At 41.6% G+C, this 15,945-nt stretch overlaps 1 protein-coding gene and 1 long non-coding RNA gene across 3 annotated transcripts in view; one reads left to right on the top strand and one right to left on the bottom strand.

The window, feature by feature from the left end:
* Positions 1 to 13,104, top strand: part of parp4 (poly(ADP-ribose) polymerase family member 4) — a 53,046-nt gene extending 39,942 nt beyond the window's left edge. For both annotated transcript variants that reach the window (XM_062974619.1, XM_016992632.2), the window contains 8 exons: positions 118 to 279; positions 3,300 to 3,518; positions 5,643 to 5,777; positions 7,212 to 7,622; positions 8,188 to 8,310; positions 10,716 to 10,818; positions 11,686 to 11,815; positions 12,047 to 13,104. In XM_062974619.1, the coding sequence (XP_062830689.1) occupies positions 118 to 279; positions 3,300 to 3,518; positions 5,643 to 5,777; positions 7,212 to 7,622; positions 8,188 to 8,310; positions 10,716 to 10,818; positions 11,686 to 11,815; positions 12,047 to 12,185 (1,422 nt within the window). In that variant the 3' untranslated portion in view covers positions 12,186 to 13,104. The remainder of the gene's footprint in view (positions 1 to 117; positions 280 to 3,299; positions 3,519 to 5,642; positions 5,778 to 7,211; positions 7,623 to 8,187; positions 8,311 to 10,715; positions 10,819 to 11,685; positions 11,816 to 12,046) is intronic.
* Positions 13,105 to 14,376: 1,272 nt separating this feature from the next.
* On the bottom strand, positions 14,377 to 15,945 carry LOC134297365 (uncharacterized). Its single transcript, XR_010004079.1, has 2 exons — positions 15,647 to 15,945; positions 14,377 to 14,598 (listed from the first exon to the last, which is right to left on the bottom strand). It is a non-coding gene; the product is annotated as an uncharacterized LOC134297365 (long non-coding RNA).

Below are 15,945 nucleotides of genomic sequence, written 5' to 3' on the forward strand. Positions count from 1 at the left end.
ATTTTTTGGGGGCTACAGCTTTCTTCCCACTTACCTTCTGGTTAGTTTTTCAGCAATCACAAAAAAATGTGTGACTTCTTCTGATAGCAGAGTTGAACCTTTTTATTTTGTCTCCAGTTATGCGATAAGCTATCCTTTTCACGGAGTGGATCTGATTTTCTGAGTTCTCTCGAACTCGGCCTACTTTCTGATGAGTCCTCAACAGAAGGTCAGAAGTTTACACCGCAGGCATTTGATGATTTTCAGGCATTTGAGGATTCTCATCTAGCTGATGATCAGGTATGGAGCCTTCCATCTGCAACTACTAAGCAACAGGAGACATCTTCCACCCTTCCCCTTTTTCAATATATGAATATAAGAACTGTCCTGACCATGGTCATTTCATGGCATGCAACCCACTGTTTTACCTCTCTGACCATCTGTGGGAATCCAATAGGCCAAGCATGAGGACCACGGTTTCCTCCTGCCATCTACACCCCATCAACTGCTGTAGCATAATTAATATCTATAACTTGCAACAGTGCAAGTTATAGATATTAATTTCTTTGTTTGGATTAGGGCTCCTGGAATTCTCCAACCAACACACCAAGGCACTTTCTCAAACTCTGATAATATTGCCAGTAAACCAGGAGATTGTATATCTATATGCTTCTTGACTATGAGCTACTGATACTGAAAACTATGCATTTTCCTAAACCTTTTAAAATGCCATCGAAGTTAATTATGATCTTGCAGCAATCCGTTTCATAGTTTCGTTATAGCCTTTTAAAGTAATCCTCCTTTTGCCTAGTATTGCAGTGTAGTTGCTGTCAGTATTAACATTGTAAAATAAATTTCCCCCACAAGTAAAAAAAAAAATACTTGGTGCTTTTTAGTTCTACTTTAAGGATACTTACAAAATAAACCCTTAATACAGGCATGGACAAACTTTAGCCCTCCAAGTGTTTTGGACTTCCATCACTTTCTGTCCATCTACTTTCTCCATCTACTTTCTCCATTGTGTATTTAATGTTGCACACCTGTATTATTTATTTTCCTTTTTAAAGGCCCCAGTGTCACTGTTTCCCATCAAAACCAGGATAAGGAATTTAAGCGTTTCCGTCTTTCCTTTGGTTTAACTAGTACTCTTTGCCATCTTATTCAGAAGTAGAATTGTGCTTAATTGTAACAGAGTGAGTGTATGTGCATTTTCCAGTCACTTGTTGACTTATGGCAAGTTGCACAAGTTTCATAGGGTTTTCTTGGGCAAAGAATACTGATCTTAATTTATTTCAAGCAGTGGGATTCCGCAACCATTTTAGATTCCCCCCCCCCCCAATTTCTGGCATTGGCATTGGATGTACACAGTTGTTGAATCATGTTAGTGTAATGCATGAATGTAAAGACCATAATAGGTAAAGGTAAAGGTTTCCCCTGACGTTAAGTCCAGTCATGTCTGACTCTGGGGGTTGATGCTCATCTCCATTTCTAAGCTGAAGAGCCGGCGTTGTCCGTAGACACCTCCAACTGCATGGAGCACCGTTACCTTCCCGCTGGAGCTGTAACTATTGATCTACTCACATTGGCATGTTTTCGAACTGCTAGGTGGCAGAAGCTGGAGCTAACAGCGGCCGCTCACTTCGCTCCTGGGGTTTGAACCTGGGACCTTTCGGTCTGCAAGTTCAGCAGCTCAGTGCTTTATAACACTTCGCCACCGGGGCTCCTAATAATAAGACCATAATAGCAAACAATAAAACAAAGCATCGCAATTTGTGTGGACAACTCTTAGATCTTTTTTTTTTTTTTGAAGACAACCTATTGCTCCCACACTATCCTTGTATCAAGACATTACCTTTTCCTAATATTGTGAAGTTAAACTCAATAATAACTACACACAACACAATATAACATTTAACTCCCAGGACCCACCCTGTAGACAAGGGCCATTCTAATGTTTACACCAAAGGTTTATAGGTGTACAAGAAGTGCAACTCAGTCACCAAATGTCTTTTTCACCTTTAATTAGTAACTTCATCCTTGTAGCTTCTGTGTTCTGATTAGTGTGGCATCCATAGTGCAGGTCTAACACACTTCTGGACCTGATCCTTTAGGGATCATGTGTCCTACAGGCTGCATGCATCAGCCACAACTGCTTTTTAAGTCATCGTCAATGCTACTGTTTTATTTTTTTTACACAATACAGAATTGAAGAAAATAGTGTTGGTTCCTCAAGCCTCTAAAAACAAAGCAAAGTGCCCATGTCTTGTGTATCTCCCCTCAATAAATTTTCAAAAAGGTTGTTGTGTGGGTCTGCTTCAGTATAGGAAAGGGAAAAGATTTACAATGCTTTAAAGACTTATCAAGATAAGCCTTTGCGGTCTATAGCCCACCTGTGTGTAGCCCCCGGTGGCACAGTGGATTAAACTGCTGAGCTGCTGAACTTGCTGACCGGAAGGTCAGCAGTTCGAATCTGGGGAGCGGGATGAGCTCCTGCTGTTAGCCCCAGCTTCTGCTAACCTAGCAGTTCGAAAACATGCAAATGTGAGTAGATCAATAGGTACCACTCCAGTGGGAAGGTAACGGCGCTCCACGCAGTCCTTCCGGCCACATGATCGTGAAGGGGTCAATGGACAACACCAGCTTTTCAGCTTAGAAATAGAGATAAGCACCAATCCCCAGTGTCAGACACAACTAGACTTAATGTCAGGGGAAAACCTTTACCTTTACCTAGCCTGCCTGCATGTGAAAAATTGGGTTGTAGCTCTCCAAACATAATACTGAAATAAAGGTATCATTGAACTATTTTTTCTTTCACCAGAATAATTTTATATTGCTTGTGATCAGCACTAATATAGTAATATTGGTCCATGGACCCACAAGGCTTACCCAACCTGATACGAATGACCAAATCATTACTACTACTAGCATTGCAGTTTAGTTGTTGTCAGTATTAACATTGTAGTTTCCCATAAGTAAAAAAAAACTGCGTGTTTTTTTAGTTCTAGTTTAAAGACACTTCCAAAATATACTCCCTAAGACAGGCATGGACAAACTTTAGCCCTCCAAATGTTTTGGGCTTCAACTTCCACAATTCCTAACAGCCTATCAGCTGTTAAGAATTGTGGGAGTTGAAGTCCAAAACATCTGGAGGGCGAAAATTTGCCCATACCTTCCCTAAGAGGTTTCCCCATGTTATCTGAAAATATGTTTTTGAAGATCTACTTCTGACATGCAGTGGTTTTCCATATTATGAATATTATTGTAGAAAGAGAAACAATGCATGGGGATCCAATCTAAATCTTTTTTTTTTCATTCCACAGGTCTTAGGTGCTTCTTCTGTTCTTTCCAGTGTCTTCTCTGATTCTCCGGCAAAACCATCTTTTGTTCCAGCAAAGCTAAAACTGGGGTCTCTTCCTTCTCCTCCTTTATCCTCGTATATCCCAAGAGGGCTCCCATTCTCCTCCTTACTACCAATGACACAGACAGTGTCGTCACTGCCTACCAGCATGCCCGGTGCTGATGCCCCACTCAATTTGCAGGTAATCCTTATGGAGAGAAGTATTGTCATAGAGATAGCAAGGTGTTACGACTGGGATTGGAACTAAGATTCTGGGAGATCAAGGTTTGCATCCACACCCAGCAATGGGAGCCTGCTGGATGATCACATTTTTCGGACTTAGAAACTGGCAATAAATCTTGTCAAGAAACTCCTATAATAGGTTTGCCATAAGTTGAAGTCAGCTTCAGGGCACATAATGAAATAGTCCCTAAACTTCCACCTTAGGAGACACAAGATATACTCCCTTACTGTCCTCACAGGTAATATAGTCCAAGAGCTGCATCATAGTTGGCCCTCCATATCCACAGATACCGCCTCTATGAATTCAACCATCTGTGGCTCAGAAATGTTTTGGGAAAAATTTCAAAACCAAACCTTGATTTTGCTGTGTGTTGAAAAGAGGCTCGGCCCTAGGCAATTTTCAAGTGTAAGCAGACAGTATTTTGGTCCTCCCCCCAAAATGCAGTGAGAGTGGAAGAAGAGAGCCAGAGTTTTTTCCCTCCGACAAAGGCCCGGCTTAGGGAAACCCAGGGTGCGTTGCTGTTTAGAAACATGCCCCACGTTTCCCCAAAGTTGCAGGCCTTTACCGGAGGGAAGAGTTTCTTTCCTCCGGCAAAGGCCCAGCTTAGGGAAACCCGGGGTGCGTTGCTGTTTCCTAGAACTTTGGTTTGCCCGCCTCTCTCTCTTTCTCTCTTTTTCTCTCTCTTTGGGTACTGAACCGGGCGCCTCAATAGTGCTCCCAGGGGGTGGCGCCTTCCACATTTGCATACTTCACATATAGCTTCAGCCACCCCTGGTTGAATACTATTGAAGGAGAGTCAAGCCACTTCACTATGCTTTTTTTTTCTATGTCAGAAGCAACTTGAGAAACTGCAAGTCACTTCTGGTGTTAGAAAATTGGCTGTCTGCAAGGACGTTGCCCAGGGGATGCCTGGATGTTTGATGTTTTTACCCTCCTTGTGAGAGTCTTCTCTCATGTCCCTGCATGGGGATCTGGAGCTGACAGAAGGATCTCATCCACACACTCCCCGGATTCAATCCAGCAACCCAACCTTCAAGTCAGCAGTTCTGCCTGCACAAAGGGTTTAACCCATTGGGCCACCGGGGGCTTCTTATGCTGATGTGTAGGCATACCTTGCTGCAGCTTCTGCTTTTTCTCAGACCCTCAGGCTCTCAGCAGCATTCATTTGAGTTGGGTGCTATTGTATATAAGGGATACCATTTCACTACACCATTGTATATAATGGGACTTGAGATCCACAGGTTTTGGTATCTGATTTGGACTTCAAGCACAAAGCAACACCTTTGGCTGCTGCCTATATCCAGAGGGGCGGGAATCATTACCTTCCTGCACAGCAACATTGCTACAAGTGTGAAACATGTGTTGACAGGGTGCTTTATGAAGGGGCCTTATCTGAGTAGGCCCTTCCTTTTCTCCCATCAGTTTTCTGGCAGAGGTGAATGAGGCTCCTTGATTGGGGGCTGGGCAAGCACTGGTCATATGACTAGCCCCCTTCCCCCCACCCAGACCTCATTCACTATGAATATGCAAAAACAGCTATTCCAAAATCCACAAAAACATAAACCAGAAATCTTAAAACATCTCTGGATCCGTGTTTTTCCAGATTGCGTGTCACTGTGTGTGTATGAAACAGGAGTTTAATACAGTTGGGACATAATGTGAATATTGCCTCCCAAATTAGAATCCTGCCTCCTTTTTTCCTCCAGTCTCCAAAATTCTAACATTGTTGTTTCTTAAAACATAGAAATACAATTTAGACATCCAAAGAAAAGAGGCAGACAAAGTTACCAGAGGAATGTGAATGCATCAAATATAAGAATCCTGGCTGTGGAAGATTTCCAATGCCTCATCTCTGCAGTGCTAGAAAAATGAAGACTGGGAAGGGGGGGGGGTTCATTAGGGGAGAAATCCTTAGTTAGGGGAGAGCAGTGTCTTCTATTTATATCTGCCACTCGTTTCACATCCTGAGGGCAAATTCCCTAAGAGAGAAAGAGATGCCTCAGGCTGGCTACAGCAGACATAGAACTGTATTTTCTGTATTTCTCCGTGCTGCACTAACTGCTTTTGTTCATTCTCATGCAGACAAAAATGTACATGCCTACAAGCTGTATATCTTCCCCGGCGATGTCTCTGTCAGACCAAGGTGGTTTTTCCATGCCAAATATTCTAGAAAGAGCTCAATTTCAAGGACCTTCTAATGCATTTTATTCAACAGGGGTAAGCAAACTGTAGCTCACTTGCTGTTTTGCTGCCCTCAAGCCTCCCTCTTCTCATCCCTTCTCCATGACAACTCTTTCCTCTTCTCAAAAACATGAGGTTTCTGCTTCTGGAGGCTTCCGGGAACAGAAATATTTTGGTTAAACAGGGCATGGGAATCCCAAAGCCTCAACCTCCGAAAAGCTGAAAAGAAGAGTATAAGTTCCAAGCAGCAAGGGGACAATAATCTCAAATAAACAGCTAAGGGTAATGTCCCACGGGCTTAGATGTCTTTATACTAATGCCCGGAGCATGGGAACTAAACAAGATGAGCTGGAACTCCTAGCACAACATGACAGTTACAATATAACAGGCATAACTGAAACCTGGTGAGACAAGTCCTATAATTGGAATGTAGCAATGGAGGGGTAATAACATATTTCAGAGAAATAGACCAAACAGGAAGGGGATGGAGTAGCATTATATCTCAAAATATTTACATATCTGAAGAGATGCAAGACTTCAATCCTGGAAACCAGGTTGAGAGCATCTGGATATGAATTAAAGGAACAAGCACTGAAAAAGATGTAGTGTGGGGGGTCTTTAAACAGAGGCTGGATGGCCATCTGTCAGGGATACTTTGATTGTGCTTTTTCTGCATGGCAGGGAGTTGGACTAGATGGCCCATGTGGTCTCTTCCAACTCTATGATTCTATTATGGACCTCCAGACTCCTCTAGGGTTTTTTTTTTTATAAAAAAATCAGCGTGATGCAACCTGGAAAAATTGTCCCCCTGGGGGTGTTCTAAATTGTTCACCCATGAAGAGACTAAAGTCATTCACTAGACATGCTGAACCATTAGGATTCCAAGGGTGCATCAACACTGTAGAGTTAATGTAATTTGAAACTGCTTTAACAGCCATGCCTCAGTGCTATGGAATCGTGGGAGTTGTTGTTTTGCAAGGTCTTTAACTGTCTCTGCCAAAGAGTGCTGATGTCTCACCAAATCCCATGATTCCATAGCATTGAACCATGGCAATCATGTGATTAATAGTTTGGACACCAACAGTTAAAGTGATCTCAAACTGCATTAATTCTACATTATGTAGATCCATCCCTCTGATTTTTTTGCCAAATTGCAAATTATGATTTGGTGTTTTTTGCAGGCAAGACCATTAGTCAGCTGCCTTGAAACAAGTAGGACATCCCAAAAAATAAATCCTCTGAGGAGGGTTCAGATTTCCTTCACTCTTCACTGAAGTGGCCTTTGTGCCACACGGTACAAAATTTATTAATTCATACAGCTCTGTTGATGTCATAGTTATGAGGCCAAGAGTATGTGAGTGGTATTTCTAACTAGCTTTAGCATTATGGTTAATAATAATACAGAAAAAGAGAAGGTTGTGTGTTAAATCCAGCCTGTATTTAAAATAATAATATTTGTTTTATCTACAGCCATCTGCTGAGCCCAGATATCCCCGAACATTTGGATTTGGTGCTGCCAGCTTGCTGCCTGCTTCCCAAACAAATGCAGCACTTTTGAGTCGGGAAATACGTCAGAGCCTTCCTCCTCCTCCTCCTCCTCCTAGTCTGCAACTTTTTAGCCAGCCATGTTTCACACTACCAGGTAGTAGCCTCTTTGGTTCTGCTCAGCCTTGGGCAGTCTCACAGTCTTTTAAACCATTGGCCAAGACAACTCAGAATAAAATGGATTTGCAAAATTATCCACCGAAAAGAGCCGAAAAGCACTTTCTTCCTAAACATGCTCCTGGAGCAGTGTCAGAACAAGATTTAGAGCCAGAAATGATGCACAAAGCTGTTCTCGAAATGGGAAAAGAGAGAGCTGAAGAAGACCTGGCATCCAAGGTGTGTCTTCCCTACTTCATATATTATTTTTCAGTTAGAACTCATAAGTATGCAAATGGTAAATCATCTTTAAAAACTAAGGTTTTTTTCCCCAAACGTGTTTGCCTTGTTTAGAGAGCTATATTTCAGAAATCATGAGTCTTACTAGTTAATAGTAGAATATAGTAGGATCCCTTTTCTTTCCACTCTTAAATTTTCCAGGGCTGCTTTTTCAACGATGCCCTTGGCAAGATAGAATTTGGAAATTTTACTTTTATATACACAGAATCATAGAATAGTAGAGTTGGAAGAGATCTCATGGGCCATCCAGTCCAACCCCCTGCCAAGAAGCAGGAAATCGCATTCAAAGCACCATATACCCCATCCCCATGAAGCCCCTAACCAGCATTTCTATTGAACTTGCTGGCTGGGAGATTCTGGGAACTGCAATACAAAAAGTATTCAAATTACTATTGCTATGATATGTTATCTAAAGCTAATTGTAATTATACAGAACTCCTTCCCTTTGAAGACTAAATTTGGGAAAGAATTTTCTCTATATGCTTTTGTTTGGTTTTCTTTCAAGGATGTTCATTTGAAGAAGAAAAAGAAGAAGAAATCAAAACCAATAATGAAAAGGAAAATAGTATCTGAAAATAAACAATTAGGTATTATATTCTGGCCGCGACTTTTTCAGCTCCAGAATGAGGTAAGAAAGTCCATTTTCTGCATATATTGAGTTCGTTTATTTATTATATTTAACACAGCAGTATACCGTATTTTTCACTTTATAAGACGCACCTGATGATAAGACGCACCTAGTTTTCAGAGGAGGAAAATGGGGAAAAATAATTTGAACTAAAAGATGACCTAGAACATTTTAATAAAATAACATAACAGTAAGGGAGAATTGGGCGATCTGAGCTGGTGCACGTGGTAGAGGTATAACTGTACTTGAAAGGAGAACAGGAATGTAAACTTAAAATACTAACACCTATAGAAGACATTTCACTTGAAAAGAGAGGTGCTGAACATTAGGAAATGTTGTTCTGCTAGGAAAATCCCATGTGATAAGTGAGACTCTACTGTAAAAAAAATGAGCATTCATAGCATAAGGTGTTGTCGAAAGCTTTCATGGCCGGAATCAATGGGTTTCTGTGAGTTTTCCATGCTGTATGATCATGTTTCAGAAGCATTCCCTCCTGACGTTTCACCCATATCTATGGCAGGCATCCTCAGAGATTGTGAGGTATATTGAACAAACTAAGCAAGGAAGAAAACCATGGAAATGAACAAAATCTGGCTACCAGTATTTAAAAAACTCTAAAATCAGAACAGTAAACAAAGAACAACACTCTGAAAACAGGAATTCCAGACAGGAAACCATCAGGGCCAGCTAACTCCTTCCAACAAAGGATTCCCCCAGACAGAAATCAGCCAGGCCTTGAATCAGCCAGCCAGGCTAATTGCATCATTCACACTGACCTCCAACAGACAAGAGCTTTTTCTCCCATTTCACAAACATATAAACCTCCCTTGCTTGGTTTCCAACAAACCTCAGCACCCGCATCCATCATCCTGCTGCAGCGAAGGGCCGGGAGGCGAGGCCGACATGGAGCAGGAGATGGGCCAAGACCGAGCGAGGAGAGGGAGGGAGAGGAGGCGGGGAAGAGCCTGCGGAAGGCCCCAGCCTCCAAGGCAAGCGGGAGAGGAGCGAGGCCTTCTCCTTTCTCCCTCGCGTCGCTCAGAGCCAGTCAGTGAGTGGTTTCCCGCCGCTGACGGAAGACAACGACGACGAGCCTCCTCTCGCTCGCGCTCTCTCTCTCTCTCTCTCTCTCTCTCTCTCTGAGGGACTTGGCCGGACTTAGTCGTTTGTTCACACAATTGACGACGCCGCCGCCACCTCTCACTCGACTCGAAGGAGGCCGCTTCTGAGCATGACTGGCGGCCAAGGGATGGAAACAGGCCTTCCAAGTGCCTCAGAGGGAGACACACACACAGAAAGAGTCCTTTCTCGGCTTCGGCCAAGTCCCTCAGAGTCAGTGAATATGCCTTGGCTCTCGACGCCTCCCTCAGTGGAAGAAGGCCTCTCCCTCCGAGAATGGAAGCGAGGAAGGGAGGCAGGAAATAATAATACAAGGGACGCCGCTCGTCTCTCGTTTCTCTCCCTCAGGGCGATCTGCGGACAGCACAGATCGCCCCATTCTCCCTTCCTGGACGCAGATTGCGTTTATAAGATGCAATAAAGCGTCTTATAAAGCAAAAAATACGGTAATTCACAATCAAAGTACAGTAGAGTCTCACTTATCCAACACTCGCTTATCCAACATTCTGGATTATCCAACACATTTTTGTAGTCAATGTTTTCAATACATCGTGATATTTTGGTGCTAAATTTGTAAATACAGTAATTACAACATAACATTACTGCGCATTGAACTACTTTTTCTGTCAAATGTGTTGTTAAACATGATGTTTTGGTGCTTAATTTGTAAAATCATAACCTAATTTGATGTATAATAGGCTTTTCCTTAATCCCTTCTTATTATCCATTATATTCGCTTATCCAATGTTCTGCTGGCCTGTTTATGTTGGATGAGACTCTACTGTAATAGAAAAAATAGGCAAAAAGAAAGAAAATGTGGTGGGGGAGGAGAAAGATAGAAATATATAATACATGGAAATATATAACTGAAACTCAACTAAAACTGGGACACAAACATTAAGACACAAAAGGGCTCAGATTTTCCAATCCAAACTGAAATGAAAGCAAAAATCAGGAAGAAAGAATGAAAGGTTTTACCATGGCAGAGCCGACTAAATAATCCTATTACAGCTATTAATAGTCATAACCACAAATTATTACATTGTTACATTGCTCAAAAGGTCAAGAAGAAAAAATGTATTGAGGAAACCTCACAACCCAATACTGCAAGAAGTAGTAAAGGTTGCCAATATTATTTCTGTGACAAAGAAAACAATACAGTTGAATGATTGGTAAATTGGTAAATGTTCTTTTTCAAAATGAAGGGGATATTGAAAGTGACAGGATGGTTCTTTGAATAAATTTGTGGATTTTTTTTATTATTCTAAGGAAGATGTTTTATTTTTCAGGATGGTTTTTGGGAGTTAACATTTGAGCTTGGGATGCTTTTGGAGCTTGATGTTGATCACTTAGTCAATGTAACACTTGCCAAGAAAGGAATTCAGTCACTAGGTAAGCCATTATTTTATTGTTGCTGTTGCTACCATTTGGTCCCTTCTATATAAGAGAGCCAAAATTTGCCGTCCCATTTACCGAACATGACTACTGATATCTTAAAAAATAATTATAATAGTTTTGTGTTGGTATCCTTTTACTGTTGCATATGGATCTCTGGTTTTTCAACAGGAGTCTTTGGGAGAGCAGAATTCAAATACACACTCAAATACAGAAATTCGCTTTAAGACTGAGTAAATCTATATTCACTTAGAGAAAGGCAATGGCAAAGCTCCTCTGAATAAGTATTGCCAAGAAATAAACATTATTATAGTATCCCTGTAAGTCAGAGTTGGTTTCAGGACACATAACAACAACAGTTAAAGTCATGTTCAAACAAGTTTTTGAGAACACCTAGTCCCCTAGTTCTGTGCAACTGTCATGTTTTCTTGCAGTTAATTCCATGCCCTCGTCCCATGGCTGCACCTTTACAATTTGCACCTTTGCACTTATCTCATTCCCTTGCCCATTGCTTTACAGCTTGGTCATGTTTACATTTGCTTCCTGGCAGATGAACGCTGTTTTAACTGAGTTTTAAATTGTTGTTTTATATGCTTATTGTTTTATTGAATTGCATTTTATATTGTGTTTTATTTTGTTCTCTGTTCTTAGGCACTTTTGTGCCGTGTGTAAGCTGCCCCGAGTCTCTTCGGGGAGATGGTGGTGGGATATAAGAATAAAGTTATTATTATACCAGCATTCAGATATCCAACCAATTTGTACACTCAAGATTCAGATAATCAGATCTACTGTCTGTACCATCAGACTATTGGATAGTAATAACACTATTTTATTATTGTGTACCATATTATTTTATTAATCTAGGGCCAAAGGGAAAAGAGAAGTTGTTGCGGTTGATTGCCACACTTCTGGTGCTGCAGGTTGTGCGTTTCAAGCAGTTACAAGGCCTCACCTTCAAATCTCTAACAAAACTTAGTGACTCTCCTCCATCGTGGTATGTTTTTGGAAATTCTGTTGATTTTGGTGGATCTGCACTAAATATGGACCTAATCTATTAAGACATTTTCCTAATATTCATCTGAAATCTACCCTCCTGTAACCTGAAGCCCATTAGATCTTGGTCTGGCTTAGCCAAGAGACCAAATTGTTGCCATGTTGATTTTGTGGCTACATTGTTGCTTTCTAATCCATTTTTTGGTCTTTGTATTTTTGTCACTGCTCACAGGGCACTTGTTCCAGCAAAAAAGGCTACTGAATGGGCAAGAAGAACTGAGCGAGAATTTCCAGTTATTTGCCAGCGGCTTGAACTTGGGAAAGACTGGGATTCTGCCACTAAAAACCTGCTGCGTATTGATACAACTTAGACCATTACCTCCCCTCTAATATTAAATGTCATATTTTGACTACTGAGAACCTGGCACTATTACCTATTTTCTCACACATCATCAAAAACATGCAGATTTTCACTTATTAAGATTTTCCCTTCATATCTATACAGGCAATCCCAAAATTACAAACATAAGACTTACAAATGACTCATAGTTAAAAACAGGGGACAGACAACAGGAAGTGAGAGAAATCTATTCCTAGGAAGGGAAATCCACTCCTGAGAGAGTTATCATGGAGAGAAGGTGTCTCCACTGAAGTTTTCTTACCAATCCTTTTTTCCCACAACAAGCCATTTTTTTCAAAATCCAATGATCACAAGGACAGAAAGTAAAATGAAATCTTCTGAACGGGCACAGACAGCAAAACAAACACCACAGGGGTGTTAACCCTTCCCTATGCTGTCCTAAGCTTGCATATATATATATTTGGCTAGAGTTACACTTTAAAATTTACTGATTCCGACTTACATACAACTTAAGAACAACCCTACAGAACCTGCGTTTGTAACTTAGGGACTGCCTGTATATTGCCATAGTTTTGATAATTGCAATGATTGTGATGATTTTACTGGTTTGGATTAGTTTGTTTTAATGTTTTGATTATTTAAACTTTCAATCACATCAGTTGTTGTGCATCATTTGTCAGTGGTAAAATGTAAACAAATATTCCAGTTTCTAGGCAAGAGTAAAGAAATGTAAGAGGCATTATAGTCCAGAAATTGTCTGATTAATATTATTGCTTCATTGCTCTATAGTATCACTTATATTCAATCAATATTCAATTTAGTAGTCAAGAAATGTAACTGGCAGATGGTCTGTTTGCTCATGGACTGTATAGTTTTTGAAAATACACATTTTTTGCTAAAAGCCAATTTTATAAAAGTGTCTCAGTATACTTTTGCTTCTTGTTCTTAACCGTCTCCCTCCTCCTGATACTGTGCCAACCAGGCATAAATCCATCTTATTCTTGTTGCTGTGTGCCTTCACGTCTTTTCCAACTGAGGCAAAGCTATCTTGGGGTTTTCCTGACAAGATTTGCATTTGCCTTCCCCTGCGGCCGAGTGTGACTTGCCAAGAGAGTTTATATGGCTACGGGTTTCTGGCATCATAATCCATCACTCAGACTATTACACCACACACTAAATCCTGCCTGGTCTTGGAAAACTAAGCAGGGTCAGATCTGGTCAGTATTTGAACAGGAGACTACCAATGATTAAGGTCTGGAAGTCAAGCCCTATGAGGAGCAAACTGGGCAAGTTTTGCTTAGAGAAGAGAAGGCTGAGAGGGGACACAAGAGCCATATTTAAATATTTAAAAGGATGTCACATTGAGGATGGGGCAAGTTTGTTTTCTGCTGCTCTGAAGACTAGGGCACAGAGCAGTGGATTCAAATTGCAGGAAAAAATGTTCCACCTAAACATTAGGAAGAATTTCCTGATGGTAAGAGCTGTTTGGCAGTCGAATATGTTGCCTGGGAGTGCAGTGGTTTTTCCTTCCCTTGAACTTTTAAAGAAAAGGCTGGATGACCATCTGTCAGGCAAATTAATGCTGTATTCCTGCTTGACGGGGTCTCTTCCAACTCTAGGATTCTATGAATAAAGCCTGTAAACCAAATCCTATGGGGAACAGCTTAGGGCATATTGAGCTTGGAAAAGAAAAGGTTGAGAAGGGACATGATAGCTATGTTTAAATATTGAAAGGATGTCGCATTGAGGAGACCGCAAGGTCAGTAAGAGAATTCTGAGGCAGCTGTTGTTCATCTTGCCTCTTGTGCTAGAGAAGGATCTACCGCAGTAACATCCCAGTCTTTCCTAACTTGGGTTTTCTTGCCATTTACTGCATAGATGCTGTTGTAACCTGGCAGCAAAAGGTTGTTTTGCCATCATTTTCCAATGTTAAAGTTGCTTTTAAAAATCCATTAAATGAAGGTGGAGAGATCATCCCCGGTTAATATTTGGATGGAGGATCACCACAAATTCCCTGGACCGAAAGGTATATTTCAGAGGAAGGAACTTGCAAGACTAACTCAGAGTATTCCTGGACCAAGGGTGCCACTGCACTGCAGAATTAATCCTTTTTGTAGTGATTTCAAGTTAATGATAGAAGTTCAGCAGCTTGGTGAGCTGCTAAACTAGATCAGCCAGAAGGTAGAACAAAGCACTCCAGGTTGGAAGGCAAACTACAAAGGTTTATTACAGTTTAGTCAATAGGGATACAAGTAGTGTTTCACAGCTCAAAAATGTACCAGCATACCTTTACAGAGAAACACATGTCATTTTATACATTTTGGCAGCTCTTCAGACTTCCCGTACTTCCCCCTGAGAACCAAGCCAGCTAGGATCCACTCTGTCCAGGGGTTTCCTCTGCATCAGAGGTGAGGAGGGATTCCCTGTCGTGGCAAGAAGGACTATTGGTCATGTCAGACCAGTGTTAGTGCTTCAATAATATTGTCTGACTAGCAGAGTATGGAAGCTCATGAACACATATCCTTTTAAAGATATACTAGCCCCTTCTTATGAAATGTGGCCCTGAACTCAAGTCCTGATGAACAAAAATACACTTGTGTCAGTTGTGCTTTAAAAATAGAAATGAAAAGAGTTCATTCACTAAGGATAACAAAGTTACAAAACATTTCACAGTAGTTGTCCTCACCACAGGAACAAAACAAACACTTTCTTCTTGACTAGATTTCCTCTTGATATGAAGACAGGAAGCTAAAGCAACAAATAGTTAAATTTCTTTCTTCTCCACGAAATCAGGATGCCCTTGACTGGTAGTGCAATGAGATATACATTCACTCTCTGCATTAATATCAGCTTCCAGCCACCAGCGGTGTCTGCTAGCTCAGAGCTTTGTTTTATACATTATGCCAGGAGCCCTCCGGTGGCGTAGTGGGTTAAAGCCTTGTGACTTGATGGTTGGGTTGCTGACCTGAAGGCTGCCAGGTTCAAATCCAACCCAGGGAGAGCAGGGATGAGCTCCCTCTATCAGCTCCAGCTCCATGAGGGGACATGAGAGAAGCCTCCCACAAGGATGGTAAAACATCAAAACATCCGGGCGTCCCGTGGGCAACATCCTTGCAGACGGCCAATTCTCTCTCACCAGAAGCGACTTGCAGTTTCTCAAGTGCTCCTGCCCAACCAACACATAACAGCTGCTCTATTAAAGGAACAAACTGGCTTTGATTCTTATTGTCACTTATAAAAATCTTATAGTAAGTTATGAGTAGTGAAAGGTCATTGGATGGTTTAAAGGTCCTGTCTGAAGGGGCCTGGGGCTGTTAGGAATGGTGGGAGTTGAAGTCCAAAACACCTCCAGAGCCCAAGTTTGCCCATGCCTGGTGTAGTATGACCTCACTTGTACTATCATGGCTCAATGGGAGTTGCCATGGAAGGGTCAAACTACATTATTTCTAGGACAGTGGTTGCCAGACTTACGTTTTGGACTTCAACTCCCAGGAGCCCCAGGCAGCAGGGCCAACAGCCACGAATTGTGGGAATTAAAGTTCAATTGGAGGACTGTCAGCTCCATCCGGGTCATCAAAATTGGAAGTTCAAGGTTCGTCTTGGTTTTGTTTTGTCTCGTTATCTGTCCCCAGTTTGTGCTTGGCCGCTCCCCTCCGTTCCATTCTATTGGATGAGGCCTATGTCTTAAACCCCGCCCTCAATTTGTGTGATTGGTTGCTCCCCGCGGCTCCATTCTATTGGCTGTTTCCTTCGGCAGCCGTCGGGGATTG

This window comes from Anolis carolinensis, chromosome 3, assembly GCF_035594765.1.
Source record: "Anolis carolinensis isolate JA03-04 chromosome 3, rAnoCar3.1.pri, whole genome shotgun sequence".
NCBI lineage: Eukaryota > Metazoa > Chordata > Lepidosauria > Squamata > Dactyloidae > Anolis > Anolis carolinensis.